We start from the raw sequence: 18332 nt of genomic DNA on the forward strand, positions 1-18332 counted from the left end.
CAGCCTTTGCCGGATTTCCATTGCACCCAAAAAAAGTGCATCAAAGTACATTCTGTTGGTTAATGCATTTCTAAAATGAAAATGGCAGGTGGCATTAGTTTTGAATGACTTTATGAATAGGTAAAAACATGAAAAATTATTTTCAATATTTCAGAGGAAAATGACCTTATTTCAATTTCTGATTGATTGATGCATATCTCGTATTTATAGTCACATTATTTCACTCGTACTCCAGCTGATCCTATTTGCAGCTTTTTCGGCAGCAAGTCTCCTTGATAAACAGGTGCTTTTAAGAGGTATTGATCATGTGATAGTGGGGTCATCACCAGGAGTCTAGGTTTATGACCGTGTAGCCTCTAAGGGGAACACTTAGACCTCATTTAGATTAAACCCATTGATGCCGGAGTCTATCTTTGTCTGTAAAAATCCAGCTGACACTCAGTCTCCACCAAAAAGACATTGGCTTCTTTTGGGGCTTTCAGAACACAAAGGTTGGAAACATTTTACAGCTTTTCAAGTCAAAATGGACTCTTCCAACATAGCGTGCATCCACTGTCTGGTTTGCGAAGGTGGCAGTTGCACTAACCGACATGAACCAGCCCCCTTGCAACTCTTCACATGCCTGTGGCCGTCCTAATGCAATCAGCAGGTTTCTACAACAGAGTACTTTCTAAATTCTTTTCCTGCTAAGACTTACGCTGATGTCCAGTTACCAGACTGTTCTGTGCAACTGCCATAAGCTGCAATTAGATGCCCCTCCCTGTTTTGTCCTTTTGCGGTTACTCCGTCTTTGTCCCTCCTTTCTTTTTTTTCTTTGCTCATGTAGCTTCTTTGGGCATCTGTAATTATCTAAGTGCCACACACTTGGGTTGCGTCATAACCACAGAGATAAAAAAAAAATGTTACATTGCATACAGACTTATATGCAAGATATAAGTCTTCTTGACTTATATATATAAGAGTCAGGGTGTCTGGATGCTGATAACAAGTTGCACTTTTCCACCAGAAGAGATGCAATGGCGCCTAAAGTAGTTGTGAATAAATGCCAAAGTGGTGAAAGAGGTGAGCACGCTCACCCATGTCAACATCCAGTGGGTGTGGAAGGTTGTTTGCGGTGAATCAGCAGTGGGGATCAGCTGCCCAATAAGTGACGCTTCATACCCACTCGCACACTATTTGCGGTCTACGTGCTAAGAACCATAATAAGATATTTGGCCTGGGAAAAGTGTTGACGTGCCACGTAGCCTGGCTTCCCCCAACCGTTTGTCATGTCAATGGGTGAGGGTGAAAGCAGGACGAAGACAAAGAGTGCATGTAAATGGGGGGTTATCAGGGGTCGTCTGGCGTTGGCTGTAATCTCTACTGAGTGTCTCCGGTGTCTGCAGTTAGTACATTTTTATGCCTGACAGGCCAGAGTCTCAGACAAACAGGCCCACACATGAATGCAGTGCCCTGCTCATCCCTCACAGCTCTCTTTATCAGGCCCTACGTGGCCATCTGTGAAGAAAATCCTAGTCATTGTGACTTACAGTAAAATGGCGTTTGATGATATTATGTACATACACAATGCCTTGCAAAAAGCATTCAAATCCCTTGAGCTTTTTCACATTTTGGGGACCCAAACTTTAATGCACTTTAAAAATGCACTTTTAATTTAACATGCAAAAGACTACAAGCTTACAACCACAACATCACCCTCAATGAACGTCTGATGGCAAAACTCAACACAAAAAACTCTTTTGCCTTGATGCCTGAATTATCCATTGCAGTTCCTCATTAGACTGATGGAAAGAGTGGGCAGAAACTCAACCACGTTTAGTTGCGTTGGGCCGTATTTAGTCTATGAGCTCTCCCAGATCGAGCTCTGTTGTTAGTTGTTAAAAGGTGGGAGTTGATACCTGTGTATGAACAGATGAAAGGTACAGTTAGACATATCCATCATGGAGAAGAAAAGGGGGACTGAATAGAGCTGATTAAACAGCCTGTTGACCTGAGCCTGACTGATAGTCATCATTTAGACCTCATTTGTGTGTGCGGGTGTGTGGGCGTGTGCGGGCATGGGGTGTGTGTGTGTGTGTGTGTGTGCCCATGTGGGTGTGTGTTTGCCCATGTGTATTGTGACTTTCAAAGCTGTGGCCACACGGGCTGCACCAGACAGCTGTAGACTTGTTTAGTCTGCAGACATGCAATGTTTATTCTCATACAATAACCATATACAGTACTGGTAATGGCTGTAATAGTTTGCCCTTATGCTCTTATCAGCACCATCCATGCATAACTGAACCATGGCACAAACACACACACATGCACGCACATCCCCTCTCACATGCAGCCACCAGTCCTAAGGCAGCGGAGCATAGCAGAGAACCACATAGCCCAAACGTCTGCAGTGAATTCCCGCTCCGGTCCTTTGGGTATGTCTCCTTTAGGTTCCCCCAGAGATCACTTCTGAGTCTACGGGTGCTTAATGTCTCTCCGATCTTACCCCCCAGGCTGAGCTGAAAGGGCAGCCCCCTCCTAATGGAGCTCTGATTTTGTTAAAGATACAATTATCTCACTTTACCTCTCAACCGGGGGGTCCATTAGCGGGATAGATAGTACCTGCTGTCCATCTCCAGTCACTGAATACGGAACTGTCAAGAATGATGGAGTGCTGGAGTTGAGCAGGCTCCAGGAAAAGCCATTACATCACCTTCCCCGTTGCTGTACCTTTGGTTGTAATGTAAATGGGTGGCGTAGCTTAAACTCAAATAACTGTGGAGGATGAGGCATAACCTTGAGAAGGGAGTAAGCTAAACATTAATGTAAATCATCCAGTTGAGGAAAGGATTAGAAGTTTGGTATCCTCTACAAAGGACAGTTCACCCTTAAGCATCAGTTTTGAATGGCTTCAAATTAAAAAGTTGTTTAGCCTTTTAGAAGTTAAGATAGTTTCTCAAAAATGCTCATCCAACAACTAGAAGGCATTTTTAATTGACGATGTTTGGACAATCCAAGGCCGCAGCCCACTGTGTTTTGCACAATTGGTGCACACCCCTTCGCACCCAGTTCAATGTGTAAACTATAAACCTAGCTTAGTCTGTCTTTACTGTCACTGTTACTGGTGTATAAAAAATCCAAATTTAAAATAAACAACGCTTAGCCTGGTGAGGTGGGAGGCAAGCACACCAGACTTACAATACATTGGTGAAAACACTGGCAATCCAATCATTGTGCTCCTTTCTGTTTTTCTTTCCTCTATAGACGAGCCCACCTGCGGCTGTGTTTGGAGAGGTTGAAGACCCTCATACCTCTGGGACCTGACTGTAGCCGCCACACCACCCTGGGCCTACTCAATAAAGCCAAAGCACACATAAAGGTATGTATGTAACAGGTTGTCCTATTTACACAATTTGACAGACATTGCCATAAGACTATCACAATGACGCACAGTGAAAAGAAAAAAACCCCAGACAGACGATGTATTGTCTGATCACTCTGACCAGTTTCCCTAGTAACTGCTAAAAAACAGCAGCCCAAAGAATGATGGTGCCACCACCATGTTTCAACATATATATATTTATATATATTTTTGCACCATATTGTATGACTGCACTTAATTATCATAGAGCACAAACATTTCCATATACAGTGTGTCTCTTTCTATTCATGCGACCAGGTAGGCGACTTCTCATTTCTGTTGTCACTCACACGTGTACGTTATGAGGTCTGGCATTGTCTGATTGTCATCACATAGTGTCATGGAAAAAAATCGGGGGGCATTTAAACACGTCACGTCGTCTTCATTTTCCATCTGTTCACTGGACATAATAATAATAATAATAACAACAACAGGTATAAAAAAAACTGAAACCAATTGGACGCCGCTACAAAAATACAGGATTGCCTCAGATGGAGCAATCTGTATGTGAGAATGTTGGCCCGACGTGCTGCTCGCACGTGACGCAGGGGTGGGCGAGGGGTGCCAGCATAAAGCCAATATTGTTGTTCTCCACCGTCACCACTCTGCACCTCTGCTGCTGTCAACTGCAGTCTCTACACGGCTTATTGACGGCCTTTTGTTTTGCTCCGTCACTAGGAGAGTCACGCATGTTAGTGCTGGCCACTGTGACAGAAGGCTGTTAGATCGGAACACAGAGCTGCTGTATCAGGCACGACCACGGCCCCCCCGCAACCCATACTCCCTGTTTGTATCGTAATGGTCATAGGGCTGCATGCGAAATGTGATAAGTGAATGTGGTAACTGGTAGTTTGAAGGGGGGGGGGGATCTTGATTGGTGTTACTGAGTTTGCAGTTTCACACATTTCCTTTAGTTGAAAAATTGCTTTCCCTACATAGCAACACCTAACCTCAGCATCTCTTCTTTTTGTGTTTCCTCTTTCGCTGTTATTTTTCAACCCCATCTGTGGTTTCTCTTTGTAGTTGTGTGGATATTTGCATGACATTTTAGCTGGGGAGGTCTGGCAAAATCAGAGTGATTGTGGGTAGGCCCGTCGCATTAAGCTATAACTCAATTAATCGCATGATAAATTAAAACAAGCTTAATAATTTCTCCTTTCTCTCCTTTTCTAACCAAAAAACTGCATGACAAATGTCTTCAGTCTCAACTAGCCCTTTTTTGAAGAACAATTTTGTTTGCAGAGACTCCATAATTAATTTTATTTGTCATTTCTGCTGAAAAAAGGAAAGTAAGAGACTTGAACTGAATCAGTAGAGTTGATCTAATCTGAAGCTGATTTCACATCGCTTCCCATCTTGGAATGTATGCTGTCACATTGAGAAATGTTTAAAGCTTAGGAAATACGGAGGACTTTATAGAACATGAAGTCTTTGAAGTACGTGTTCCCCTTTTAATTGCCTCCCCTTTGCAACAATACACGTTTAATGGGAACCAGGGTTTTGATTTTAATGTTCTTTTTTTAAAGATTTTTCTTTCATGTGTAAGGCTCAACCAACCATCTGGGAATGACATTTTTCCTGCACTACAAGTGCCACCCGGTGGTCAGATAATTCCATGCAGAACCTAATCAGAAAAGTGTGTTCTGCTGGCTGTGAGTTTCACTTTCAGTTTCAAGCGTCCTGCATGCAGAAGTGAGTGAACTTTCATCAGCGCAGACACTTCATCTGCGTAGCATAGCAGGAGATTAAATAGAGAAGTTATTATTAGGTCACTGTTGTGATATTTGAGGCGAAGGTGTGATAAAAAAACGAAACACACACAAGTAAGGAACAGATGCCACCAGTGAGGGACCCCAGTACTGTCAGAGTACGTCGAGATGACTCCCAGGGCCCAGCTGGAGGTGCAGAATTATTGGCTCATTTTTATTTGTCAAGCTGTACCTGGAAGACCCCGGCCTCTCCAGGTGTGACAGCAGAGCTTGACGCACCCTGGAGAAGCTGCAGCGGGAGAGAAATGGAGGGGGTGGAGAGATGAAGCCCCTCCGTCTCCCCCTGAAAGAGGCTGATGACATTTTGTCCGAATCTGAACTAAACATGTACAGAGCTTGGCATGGTGTGAGTTTAGACCTGCAGGAAGAGGTTTGATGTCGCCACAATGTAGGAAAAAACGCTGCAGCCCTCAGAGTCTGTATGGGTGCATAATATGGGTAAGTCATGTTAGTGGGGCAGTGGTTGTGTTTCAGGAATTCAAATCAATTCAGTCAAAAGTAGCATTTCGGCATAATTTTAGAAGATAAAAACCTACGTTGGAAGCAAACCTGCACTTACTTTTCAGAATTATCCAACAAATTATCAAAACAAATTTTCTGCAATTTTTTTTTATTTATTTATTTTTTGTCCTCTCCAGAAACTTGAAGAAGCCGACAGGAAGAGCCAGTACCAGCTGGAGTCCCTGGAGCGCGAGCAGAGACACCTACAGCGTCAGCTGGAGCTGCTGAGAGGAGGAAGCGCCGCTGCCGTCCAGAGCAGCCCGGGGGAGGGGGAGAGGATACGCATGGACAGCGTGGGCTCCACCCTCTGCTCCGACCGCTCGGACTCCGACCAAGGTTCCAGCTCCCCGCGGTTCTTTGGCTCATTTTGCAACATTGAGAGTGGAGGAGGTTCAGGTGCTGTTGGAGGCCATCGACAGAGATTCGCTAATGTAGGCAAAGCTCGTCAGAGTTGATGGTAGATGGAGCTAAATGCAGCGTGATGCTGGAAGAAAATGTGTTGGAGTCTGAGGGTGGAGGTTCCCCCTAAACCAACATGACCTAAATATCCATTTTGCTTTCAGGCCAGCCGAACACAAACCCGTTTAGATTCACAAATGATGCCGCATGACTTTTTGAAAAAAAAAATCACTTTACTTAATTTGTGTATATACTTTTTAAAGAACAACCATTTCTTCTCTGTTTCTAAGACTTAATATATAAAGATGAACCTAAAATTTTGAAAAGAAAAAAAGATGGATTTTTTTCCCCTGCGTAATGTAAAATTATATATAAATAAATAAATAAAAACATAGATTTCGATGCAGGAAAAAAATTAAAAATTTGTTAAAAACCTGTTCTTGTTGTAATATCTACATTTAAAACATGAGCCGGTTCTTTTTATTTACTTTATCCAAAGTTATTAAGAGTAAGCATTTTCCCCCCGTGGCAAATATCTTGTCTCAAAAAAAAAAAAAAAAAACTTTAATATTCTCTTGAGAAATGTTCTTACTATCTTGAGAAAACTACATAAAAAAATAATAAAAGTGCGTCACCCTCTTTAGATTAGATTTATTTTTAAAAAGCATTCTATAACGTCTTTATATATGCAGCTTCACTTCACAACAGCGGAACTGTGTCTGTCTGTCACTTATAATCTTACTAAGATTCGTGGCTGTACATTAGATTTTAGTGTTTTTCATTTGTGTATTGGTTTGAAAAAAACAAAAAAATAAGTAAAATAGAGTACGGGATCTAAAAAGATCCATCGGACTTCAGCTGTAGAGCAGTATTCCACATGAGACATCAACGCTTCATCTCTCCTCTCTTCCCCCTTTTTTATTTTTCTGCAGAAGAGATTGAGGTGGACGTAGAGAGCACCGAGTTCTCCCATGGAGAGCTCGACAGCGTGAGCATGGCCAGCACCAGCGACCTGGACGACCACAGCAGCCTGCAGAGCATGGCCAGCGACGAGGGCTACTCCTCCTGCAGCGTCAAACTTGCCTTCTCCTCCTAAAGCCGCCGCCGCCGCCAGCACCGACCAGCCCTGCCAAACCCGCCTGTCCTTCTCCTCCACCCCTCTGCCGTTTTCATAGCCCATCCAGCCATGGCGTCGCCAACGACGACAGCATCCCCTCTCCGAGCCTTTTTTCCTTTTTCTTTTTTTTTTTTTTTTTTTTGTTACATCCACTCCATCCCGCCGACACCTGTGGCCCTCTCTCCTCTCCCCGGACAACCGGGTTTAAGTTTGGTTTAAAGGGAGAACGGAGACTTCACACACACACACACACACACACACACACACACACACACACACACAAGTCTTCTGGATTTTTTAAAAACCCACTACAAGAAGAAGAAGAAGAAAAAAAAAAATCTGTAATTGAATTTAGGTGTGATATTTCCTTTTGATTTTTAAAAACATGCACAATCCCTGATTTTACTCAAAATGCACTTAAAATTTTTTTATAACAGTGAACTTGCTCAAGAGTTGTCGGTTCTCCAATGCGGGCGTCTGAACCGAAACTTAACGACGGGGGGTTTTGGGGGAGGGATCTCCGCCTCGACTAAACGGCCCCGCGGGCTCCACAAACGTCTTCCCCGTCGTCTCATTGCTTGTCCACAGCACAGAGGCTCACATCCTCGAAATCGGTGCTACCGGAAAGGCAGGTCAGACTCGTCGCCACGCGGAGAGCGTCTTCTGCGTGTCGAAGCGATCGCAGGAGAAAACGGGCGGAAGCTACAGTATGCGGTTTCAAAAGTCGTAACTTTGTGCGAATGTTTCGTTTTCGCTCCTGTTCCCCTCAAACAAGCAGCTACGACAAGCCATCCAGCACTCGCCTACTTTGTAGCTGTCCGTATGTAACAAGGCACAATCCGAGACGAGATGAAAACACACACACACACACGCATATAAGAAAAAAAAAGCAGCAGCAACGAGGAAAAAAAATCGTAACGGCTCCGAAGTTTGGAACAGAGGCACGACCTTTTTTCCAGCAGTAAGAAGCAATAACTCCCGCAGTTTTTTGTCTTTTTTTTTTTTTTTGTCCGTTTCAATCCCTTTCCTTTCTCAGTTCTGTGTGACCATCGGAATAAACAAATTAGAGCAATTAATATTATTATAATTATTACTTTTTTGTACATACAAATAGCTTAATAAATCAAACTTTAAAAAAAAAAAAAAGAGTTTAAAAAGCTCATGGATAGAGCTGTTGCTGTTTGACTTCTGTTTATGGTGCATTATAAATGAAATTTTTATCTTTTAAACATTTCTTTGCTGTTTGAAATAAACTATTTACTCGGCGCCCCGACCGGGGAGCGACGTTTTATTGGTGTGACGGCGAAAACCCAGACAGGGCAGCTCTCTCTCTCTGTGTCCTGTCAGGACTCTCAGTTGGAGGATGCGGCTGTAGTTTGGCGCAGTTATTATTATTATTATTATTAATAATAATTTTTTTGTTTTTATTTATTGGATTGTTTTTTTTTGTTATTTCTTGTTTGATATTCCTCGTGCATGTGGCATTCCTCCGGTGGGTCGGGTGTTTCTGAAGGAGAAAAACGGGTCGTATGATGTCAATAATCTCCATCCTAACCTTTCACTGGCATTACGAATTGCACTTCAACCACAGTTTCCTTTTTCTGCTCCACCTGCCATCCATTCATTTTCCCATCCGAAGTGAGAACGGGAAGAACGCTGCTCGCTCTTGAATATTTATTTCTCAGTCCCTTAAAGAGCACAAGCAGTGGGGGATGAATGGGAGGCGAAAAAGTTAACTTATTTTGGTTCTGTCTTATTTTACTCACTATTATTCCTCATTCCTTATTTTAAGAATTGTGTATTTTATGTTATCGTTAAGCTTTTTTCTATTATTTTCTTTTCGGGGTGGGGAGGATTTTAAGGAAAGATAATAAATTTTTTTTTTAAAGCGTAGCCATTTTGTTTGATTATTATTATTTTTCAGATGTTTGACTCTATGGACACTTGAAATGTACTCGGGATCCCTAAGCTGCTCCTAGTGCTGAGCCTCGCCTGTTCTGAGTCGCCGGCCTCGTCCAGAACCGTCTCCGTCCTCGAGCAACCGCTTCAGTCTGGATTTTTTTTTATTATTATCATTTTTTTTTTATTTAAAAAAATAATAAATCTGCTCCGAGGGTCGAGCTGCTTCTGTACGAGACTCGCTCACAACCAAGACTTTTACTGGCAAATACTGAGCCAGCTACTACACAATAAACATAAAAAAGGGGGTCTAAAAATCAAAAAACAACACGAGAAAGAAACCAACAAAAAAACGCCACTTTCCTGTATTGCGAGGATTGTTGTCTCTATTCGACTTGTGTTTTATTTGACTAAATATGTCTTACATTTACCTCCGTTTGAGGATTTAATGTGGAAAAAGAAAAGAAAAAGAAAAAAAAGACCATAATAAGAACAAACCTTTGGTTGCCTAAGGGCGTCACTAAGGTGTGGGCTCCTCCCCTCAGAGCTCTGTGGAGGTTGTTGGACTTGGCACTGAATCAGAAAGTCACCACTTTTTTGGTGCTTTATTGTAAAAACAAAAATGCCAAAAAAAAAAAAAAAGAAACACACCTCAGAACACCTCAGTGTCCTCTCTCTCTTTGTCTCTCTCTTTGAGGGACAGTTTACATTTGCTCCCCCCCCCTTTTAATTTAATAACTTCCATCTTAGTGTTGCTTTATTGTTGCTGTTTTTTATTCCTTCATATGTTGGCTTTCTGAAACTGCACTGCTGATAGTAGAAGAGCTCCATGGTTGACCACAGATCTCTCTCTCTCCCTGTGCAACATGCTGTGTTTTACCGCACATTTGATTAAATGGCAAAACTAGACGTGATGAAATTGGTGGCCAAAATCGGACAATATTTGATCTTGACCGGAACCAGCTGTTCCGATTTATTGGCATTTAAAACTTGTGTGTGCGTGTGTGTGTATGTGTGTGCGTTCTTGAAGGACCAAAGCTTTAGCAAAGAAGGACCTGATCTTGAACTAGAATACACACATCTTTTTAGGCTCTTCTTTTTTGGGGGATGAATTTTAGCCTTCCAGGGTGTGTTTATCTTAGAATGACTGGTCTACACAGTGTGTGTTGCACTAAATGTAAAAGCGGAGCTTGATTGCGGGTTGGATGCAGACTGGGTCCTAGATCAGCTAATAGGCAGGTCTGGAGAAAAAATTATTTTTGGCTAGCATATCTTCTCAAAACTATATTTTTCTCTTAAGTGTTTAAGCTCAAGTTTTAGTTTTTGTTCTTTCTTTTTTCCCCTGGTCTCTCTCTAAACTAATGGGCGCCTTCTTCCAGGAGCAGTGCAGTAGAGAGCCTACTGTTGTTGTGAACCTGTGGCCATTTTGTTTTGTTTTTCTTTTTTGTGAAACATGCACTCTGGTGATGACGACGGTGATGAGGAGGAGGAGGAATAATCTAGTTGTGTATGTTGAACATGCAATACCGACAATAAAGCCACCAAGATTTTCAAACCTAAAGGACTGAAACGAGCTGTCAATGCCACAACATGTCTCTCCTGAATGTACTGTAAAGAGATGGCTCACACTGAGATGAATAAAGTTTGTGACTTTGAAACGTCTTGTATATCGATGTGAGAGGGCTGATCATCTGCTTTCCGTCCATCAGATATGTTCAGTGTGAACTCTTATTCACTTTGTCGCGCTGAAGACGTGGCAGCGTTGCACAAACCGTCCACAGGAAATCATATAAACATTGATTTGCTGTTTTAATTCTCTTACTCCTAAAGCCTGCAGCACTTAGCTGAAAGTTTCTAAGTGTTTAGTTGGTACCAAAAATTTTTTTGTTTATTGTACCAGAAAATGTTAGATTATGTTACAAAAAAATTTTTTTTGTCTCTTTCGGAGTGATGGCTTCTTCCCTCCTGAGTGGCTCTTCAGCCAATGTCAGCACAGGATTAATTTCTCTTTGGATAATGACACTGCTGTGTCAAAATTTAAACTAAAACACATTCACTCCTGGAAATATTTTATATGATGGTGTAACGGATGAAAATTCTCACAGTCTTGCTACCGGGAAGAAAAGAAATCCCACAAATGAATAACTACGCCAAGTTAACTTTACTCAGGTTAAAGGTCGGATCTGTTTATTATAACATTTTGCTACAGTAGTGAAAAAGAAATCATCACAGATTTAATACGCTGTGCAGTCTGAGCCATCAGATCAACCAAACAGTTGAGAGCTGGTAACTCTTGTAACCTTTTCTGAACCTATGAAGTCTGGTGTTCAGAAGCTGCTCATTTAGCTCAGAGTGGAAGGTGAACGTTGCGTCCCCGTTCTCTGGCAACAATCTAAGGTGGAAAACGTCCAGAATTACTGAAAGAACCAGGAATATAGTGAGAAGATGCTTTTAATAATTACAAATGAACTGGAGTTCAGAGCGATACATGAGTTTAGATTAACAAACCAAAAGCCTTTATGTTGGTGACAAACAGAGAAGCATGATGGATGGTACGGATTTTTCTGAAGATATTGAGCTGAAGTATTCGTATACATAACCGAAACAGATAAAAATGTTGCTGTGTCAAACCGCTTTTTCAACTTAAAAGAAAAAGATGATTTGTTTTAAAAAATAGATTAATTTGAGTTTAGGTTTCTTCACAATCATGCTAATATTAAAAATGAATATTAGCATTTTGTCCTAATTCATCCATGTACATAATGAACAGGAAGAGGCCTGAAATTGAACCCTGTGGCACCCCCTGGTGGACAGTTAATAAATTCAGAACACAGACCTGGAGAACGAGAGAAACGACAGATTCAAGAATCTGTGAGAAAACACGCAAATGTGATAGTTTGGTAGTTAGTTGAAACTCCTGGGTCACTTCCCTGTAATAAGGGAGTAACAAAAGATGACTCCAGACTAACGGGATTTTTTTTATTTTGGATTACATATAATTTTAAGATGTAATGCTAAAAACTGAGCTCAAATGTTTGTGACTGTGTTCTTCTGTGTAAACAGAAATGAGATTTATTGAGCATCTGCGTTGCTTTAAAGGAGAAGAAGACTCCAAACACGGTTTGGAAAATCTAGAAAATTATGTTTCTGCTCATTTTTCTGTGCAACGTTGCTCACAATTTGATTATGCAGGAAGTGCATCATGTCTTCAAGTCCAGATTCTGATTTGGATTTAGTTCTCGATTTTAATTGGGGATTTTACTTCGAAAAATATAATACACAAAGTTTTTAATTGTGATGCTTTAATTAAAAAAAAAAAAAGCAGGGTGGTTTTTGCAGAAGACCGTTCCGAGAAAATGCCTCGTCGAAAAACAGGCAAAGGAACAACCACTAGGTGGCGCAAGATGCTTTGAAATAATCAAGGGAACGCTGATTCTTTGCTCTCCAGTGATGACACGCTGCATGCTGAAAATAAAACTTAAATACACCGCTGTAATACATCTCTGCTGTCAAACTGTACCGATTGTTGTCTCGGGACTCTTAAAATGCATTTATGCTGATCTCAATTCCAGCGGAGATGACTTGAAGTAAAACAAGTGAGTCTAAAATTAAAATCTCACTAGTCAACAGAACAGAGGAGAGATGTCTGGCATAAACCACAGACACGATTCTAGAAAAAGAGCCTCATGCAGACAGCAGATCCAGCAGAACCTGACTAGAACTCCAGAGTAAAATCTACCTTGAATTAGAAATGTGTGAAAGATACTTGAGAAAATATGAGAACTTCTGTGAAAAGGGGAAAATACTTAATTAAATGGCAAACTTCCTTCAGGTCAACATCTGAGACTGGTAGACAACTGCAAAAACCATTTCACTCAAGTTTTTTCAGCCAGACGGGATGAGACTGGCCACTAGAGGGCAGGCTGTCCTAAAGATTTCCTCTTGGATTATTCTTACTCCAACAGTGGTGCCTTTATTTATTATTATTAATTATTATTATTATTATTATTATTAGTTTTTTAGCTTTTTCCACTTTCCAGAGTCAGACTCTTTTAGTTCTGCTGCTGCTTTCCCGCAGATAGACGAACCTGCCGCTTATTTTATGCAAATGCATTAAATGCCAAATTCGTCTAACGCTGAAGGACATGCTGTCCGTGTTTTCCATTTACAGATCCAATGCTGACAGCAAATAAAAGCTGCTAACACCTTCTCATCAGGTTTTCTTTTTTATGTAATTAATATGACCAGAAATGTCACAAATAACAGCCGGTGCATTTAAATGTGCTGATGCTCGTTTTCTGACAAACCTGTTCACAGATATATTTCTTTATTTTGACTCAGATCTTTGAACAGACTGAGTTAAATCTGGATATGGAGTTAAATATCAGTCTGTTTTTTTTTTTTTTTTTTGCTTTGTTTTGTTTTTTTAGCTTCATCATTTGGTGGAAACCAGAAATCAATCAGGGACTGACGACGTCGGAGTCAAATGAGGGAAATCAATGACCTGTTTACACCCAGCCACAAGTTTCATTCAGGTTTCATGGACATATGAATATAATAATCAAGGGTTGTTATATTCTCTTGATTAACCTGGTCTTGTTTTACTTGGTCTGCTCTTAGTTATCTTTGTTAGATTACGTTATTTATTCCTTGTGTTAGTCTTGGTTACAGTTAGATTCATCTCCCAGTGTACCTGTTCTCCCTGCCAGTCTCTCTCTCTCTCTCCTTCCTGTCTGGTCTCATCCCACAGCTGCAGCTCGTTACTAATCAGCCACCTGTTCCCTACCCAGCAATCAAGCTCTCCAGTATTTAAGCTCCTCATGGCCAGAGAGTCACTGCTTGATTCTACTGTTGTCTACCTGGTCCTTTGTGTTCTCGCCTCATTACGCCTGCTACCATTTAATCTCATCTTGCACCAATCATGACAAACTGCACGCCATAATAATCTTACTTTTGCTTAAGTCAACCATGCACACACAGGTAAACTCTGGTAGAGGCATTTATTGCACCGGATTTTATTTAGAGATTTCGGAGTAGAAGGAACACAAATACTACACAAAAATGTTGAAAACCGTGTATCGCAGTTGCTTGCACTTGATAAGAGATTGTGACTCTTTTACCACCAGAGTGCTATACATATGCATATATTTTTTGTAAATAAATATCTGGGCCGCATCTCCATATTGCAGTCACGGTTTAGCTCCCCTCTGATTCGCCTGCGAGGGAGCAAACGGCCAATTACCGCTGTGAGGAAAGAGCCGGTGGGAGTCCACAGGGGTCGAAAGTTGAGGCAAAAATTAAGCAGGGCAGTTGGGCTGAGTGATGAGTGGAGATATTTCTGGAGAGGAGAAGAGGAGGCGGGTTGGTGGGGACAGGTTTCCTCCGGTGGCGCGCATGAGTCACCATCCCCACGGCGTCTGACATCACAGCGGCCTTATCAGAAGAGGAAACGCAGCAAAGCGTCCTTCACCGCCGATGGATTGGAGGTGGACGCAAAACAAATTATGCATCAGCTCTCCCGAGCCGGCTGGTAGCGCATAGACAAAGCAGGGAACTGTTTCTGCTGATACAAGAAGCCAGGTGTAGGGGTGTGTAGGCGTGTATGTGTGTGTGTGTGTGTGTGTAATGGCAGAGTGACAGACAGTCAGAGTAATTGCAGTTGCAGTGACAAGGATGGAGGCTGGTCGCGTCATACCCTGACCATGCTCCAGGCCATCCAATCATAAGCAGTCTCTTTTTCTGTCTGTGTGTGTCAGGGTGTGTGGGCGCGTGTGTGTGTGTGTTCTCAATGGGTTCAGTCATGCTGTCACTAAGTGGAGACCCATCGGGCACGTAGGGCTCTCCCTAAACTCACGTAGTCCAAAACTTTTTTTTTTTTAAAAATCACAAAAAAAACAACCTAAGTAACAAACAGAAACGGGAAATAAAAAGGAAGATTTGCATTCTGTGGCCTGTGAGTAAGACAGAGCAGACATCTTGGAGGGTTTTCAAAAGACGCTGCAGGACTGTCAGGAAGCGGTGCGGTGTGAGGTGGTGAGGCAGATGCAGCGGACCCAGGTATGAAGAATTATGACGTTTTAATGAAAATAACTTAGTCCAACAACGAGCAGCAGTCACATACACTGAACACGAAGAGACGAACATTGACGACGGGACCCGACGACGAACAAAGAACACAGGTGGAGTTAAATACATGGGAGGGTAATCATAGAAACGAGACACACCTGGGAACAATCAAGGGGAGGACAGGACAACGAAGAGACTTAAGGACACAGAAAACTCTAAATAAACACAGAAAAACACAGATCATGACAGTACCCCCCCCTCAAGGGCGGCTACCAGACGCCCAAGAAAAAAAAAACCCAACAAGGGTGGGTGGAGGGGTGCCGGACGGCGGGCCAGAGTCCAAACTAACAAAAAACAACCCACCAACGTGGGCGGAAAAACAAGGGCCAAGAGTCCATAAACAACAAAAAAGAACCCACAGGGTGGGCGGAGGCAAAGGAGGCGGGAACCACGGAGGTGGTCTGGCGGTCGTCCGCGGCGGCAGGAACCACGGAGGTGGTCCGGCGGCCGTCCGCGGCACTGGAGGCGGGAACCCCGGAGGCGGGAACCACGGAGGCGGTCCGGCGGCCGTCCGCGGCGCTGCAGGCGGGAACCCCGGAGGCGGGACCCCAGGAGGCGGTCCAGCGGCTGTCCGCGGCCCTGGAGGTGGCGATGATGAGCCCCGGGGGCCACCCACAGACGGCGACGACGAGCCCCCCGAGGCAGGGTCTCTGGTGGAGAACATGGGGTCTCGGTCGGAGCACAGGGGGTCTCGGTCGGAGCACAGGGGTCTCGGTCTCGGGTGGAACGCAGAGGGTCAGGGTCTCGGGTGGAACGCAGGGGGTCTGGGTCTCGGAGGGAACGCAGGGGGTCTGGGTCTCGGAGGGAACACAGGGAGTCTGAGTCGGAACGCCGGGGGTCTCGGGAGGAACGTAGAGGGTCTCGGGCGTCGGGGTCTCGGAGGGAACGTAGAGGGTCTCGGGCGTCGGGGTCTCGGAGGGAACGTAGAGGGTCTCGGGCGTCGGGGTCTCGAAAGGAACGTAGAGAGTCGGGGTCTCGGAAGGAACGTAGAGGGTCTCGGGAGTCGGGGTCTCGGAAGGTGCGCAGAGGGTCAAGGTCTCGGTAGGAACGCAGGGAGTCTGGGTAGGAACACAGGGAGTCTCTGGAGGAACACAGGGGCGGAGCCTCGGGGCCGGCTGCGGGGGCGGGCCGGAGCGAAGCCTGGGAACCGGCTGCGGCGGTGAACCGGGACGAAGCCTGGGAACCGGCTGCGGAGGCGAGCCGGGACGAAGCCTGGGAACCGGCTGCGGCGGTGAACCGGGACGAAGCCTGGGAACCGGCTGCGGAGGCGAGCCGGGACGAAGCCTGGGAACCGGCCGCGGAGGCGGGCCGGAGCGAAGCCTGGGAACCGGCCGCGGGCCGGAGCGAAGCCCGGGAACCGGCCGCGGCGGCGGGCCGGGACGAAGCCCGGGAACCGGCCGCGGCGGCGGGCCGGAGCGAAGCCCGGGAACCGGCCGCGGCGGCGGGCCGGAGCGAAGCCCGGGTACCGGCCGCGGCGGCGGGCCGGAGCGAAGCCCGGGTACCGGCCGCGGCTCCGGATAGCGACGAGCGGCCGGGTCTGCCGGCGGCTCACGTCGCCGTCTCCGGGCTGACAGCGGAGGTGGTGGCTCCGGAAAGCGACGAGGGGCCGGCTCCATCGGCGGCTCACGTCGCTGTCTCCGGTCAGACAGCGGAGTAGGTGGCTCCGGAAAGCGACGAGGGGCCGGCTCCACCGGCGGCTCAGGTCGCTGGCTATCCGGATGGAGGTATCGACGGGGGCCATATCCGGGGGGTGCCAACACCAGTCTTGTCCCCCGGTAAAGCTCCCGCTGCAGGTCAGCGAGAGCTTCAGCCAGCTCCCTGTCCTGCCTGCCGGACCTCCGCCTCCTTCTCCTCTGCTTATTAGGGGAGTACCCCACTCCAGCTGGATCCATCGTAGCAGCCTCACCTTTCGGTCTGGTCGGGTCCTTCTGTCAGGAAGCGGTGCGGTGTGAGGTGGTGAGGCAGATGCAGCGGACCCAGGTATGAAGAATTATGACGTTTTAATGAAAATAACTTAGTCCAACAACGAGCAGCAGTCACATACACTGAACACGAAGAGACGAACATTGACGACAGGACCCGACGACGAACAAAGAACACAGGTGGAGTTAAATACATGGGAGGGTAATCATAGAAACGAGACACACCTGGGAACAATCAAGGGGAGGACAGGACAACGAAGAGACTTAAGGACACAGAAAACTCTAAATAAACACAGAAAAACACAGATCATGACAAGGACAGGAAATAGAGAGCATTTCTGAAGGCTTGGATACAAATAGAAACGTTGTGATAAAATGTGAAGCAGTAGCGTTTTTTAAGCGCTTATCTGAGCAGTAGTTTGTGTGTTTTTTTTTACATATGGAGAAACTCGACAGCTGCTGCATGCCATGCCACACATTTGAACTCCCAGAAATACGTTCAGCAGTGGAGCCTGAGAAGAAGACAGGTGGATTATTTCTGAGACAAGCTGTTGAATATTTGAGACAAATATATTCAAACACATAGATGATAAACACATAGATGAAGTTCATTTATATTTCTTGAGTATTTGGAAGAATTGCCTTTTTAACTTGTGGGATTTTGGTCAAGTACACACACTCACACACACACTGTTGTGTTTTTATTACTTGTGGGACTTTACATTGACTTCTATTCATTTTCTACAACCTAGGCCTTACCCTAACCCTATCCCAACCCTACCCCTATCCCTACCCATCACATACCTAACCTCTAGCCCAAAAGTAGCATTTCCCCTCATGGTGACCAATAAAATGTCCCCACAAAAAGCAGTGGTCCTCACAACCCTACATTGTAGACAGAAACAGGTTCCCTCAAGGATATAAAAACCAAGTTCACAGACGCACACACACACACACACACACACACACACACAAGTGTTTACAGATACACACCATCTTTGGCTGCTGTTTCCACTAAGAACACCTTGTATTAATTAGTACCATGTACTTTTCAGTGACGTTTTTGTATGCGTCTGTCGCTGTGGTTTCTCTGTTCTGTTTTTTTTTCTCCCTCTCTTTCTGCAGGTGTAGGAACAGACTTCTAGGATATTTTCTTGAATTCTCTTTTACACTTCACCCCATCCTGTATTCTTGCCTCC

General features: G+C 44.6%; 1 protein-coding gene across 3 annotated transcripts in view; it reads left to right on the forward strand.

Annotated features, from left to right (window-relative positions):
* Positions 1-10752, forward strand: part of mxi1 (max interactor 1, dimerization protein) — a 39101-nt gene extending 28349 nt beyond the window's left edge. For 2 of the 3 annotated variants that reach the window (XM_028018329.1, XM_028018331.1), the window contains exons 4-6: positions 3244-3358; positions 5808-6006; positions 7002-10752. In XM_028018329.1, coding sequence (XP_027874130.1) covers positions 3244-3358; positions 5808-6006; positions 7002-7165 — 478 coding nt within the window. In that variant the 3' untranslated portion in view covers positions 7166-10752. Of the gene's footprint in view, positions 1-3243; positions 3359-5807; positions 6102-7001 lie in introns of all 3 variants that reach the window. The other variant, XM_028018330.1, reaches the window with a different exon arrangement.
* Positions 10753-18332: the final 7580 nt, after the last annotated feature.

Source organism: Xiphophorus couchianus, chromosome 5 (assembly GCF_001444195.1).
Source record: "Xiphophorus couchianus chromosome 5, X_couchianus-1.0, whole genome shotgun sequence".
Classification (NCBI taxonomy): domain Eukaryota; kingdom Metazoa; phylum Chordata; class Actinopteri; order Cyprinodontiformes; family Poeciliidae; genus Xiphophorus; species Xiphophorus couchianus.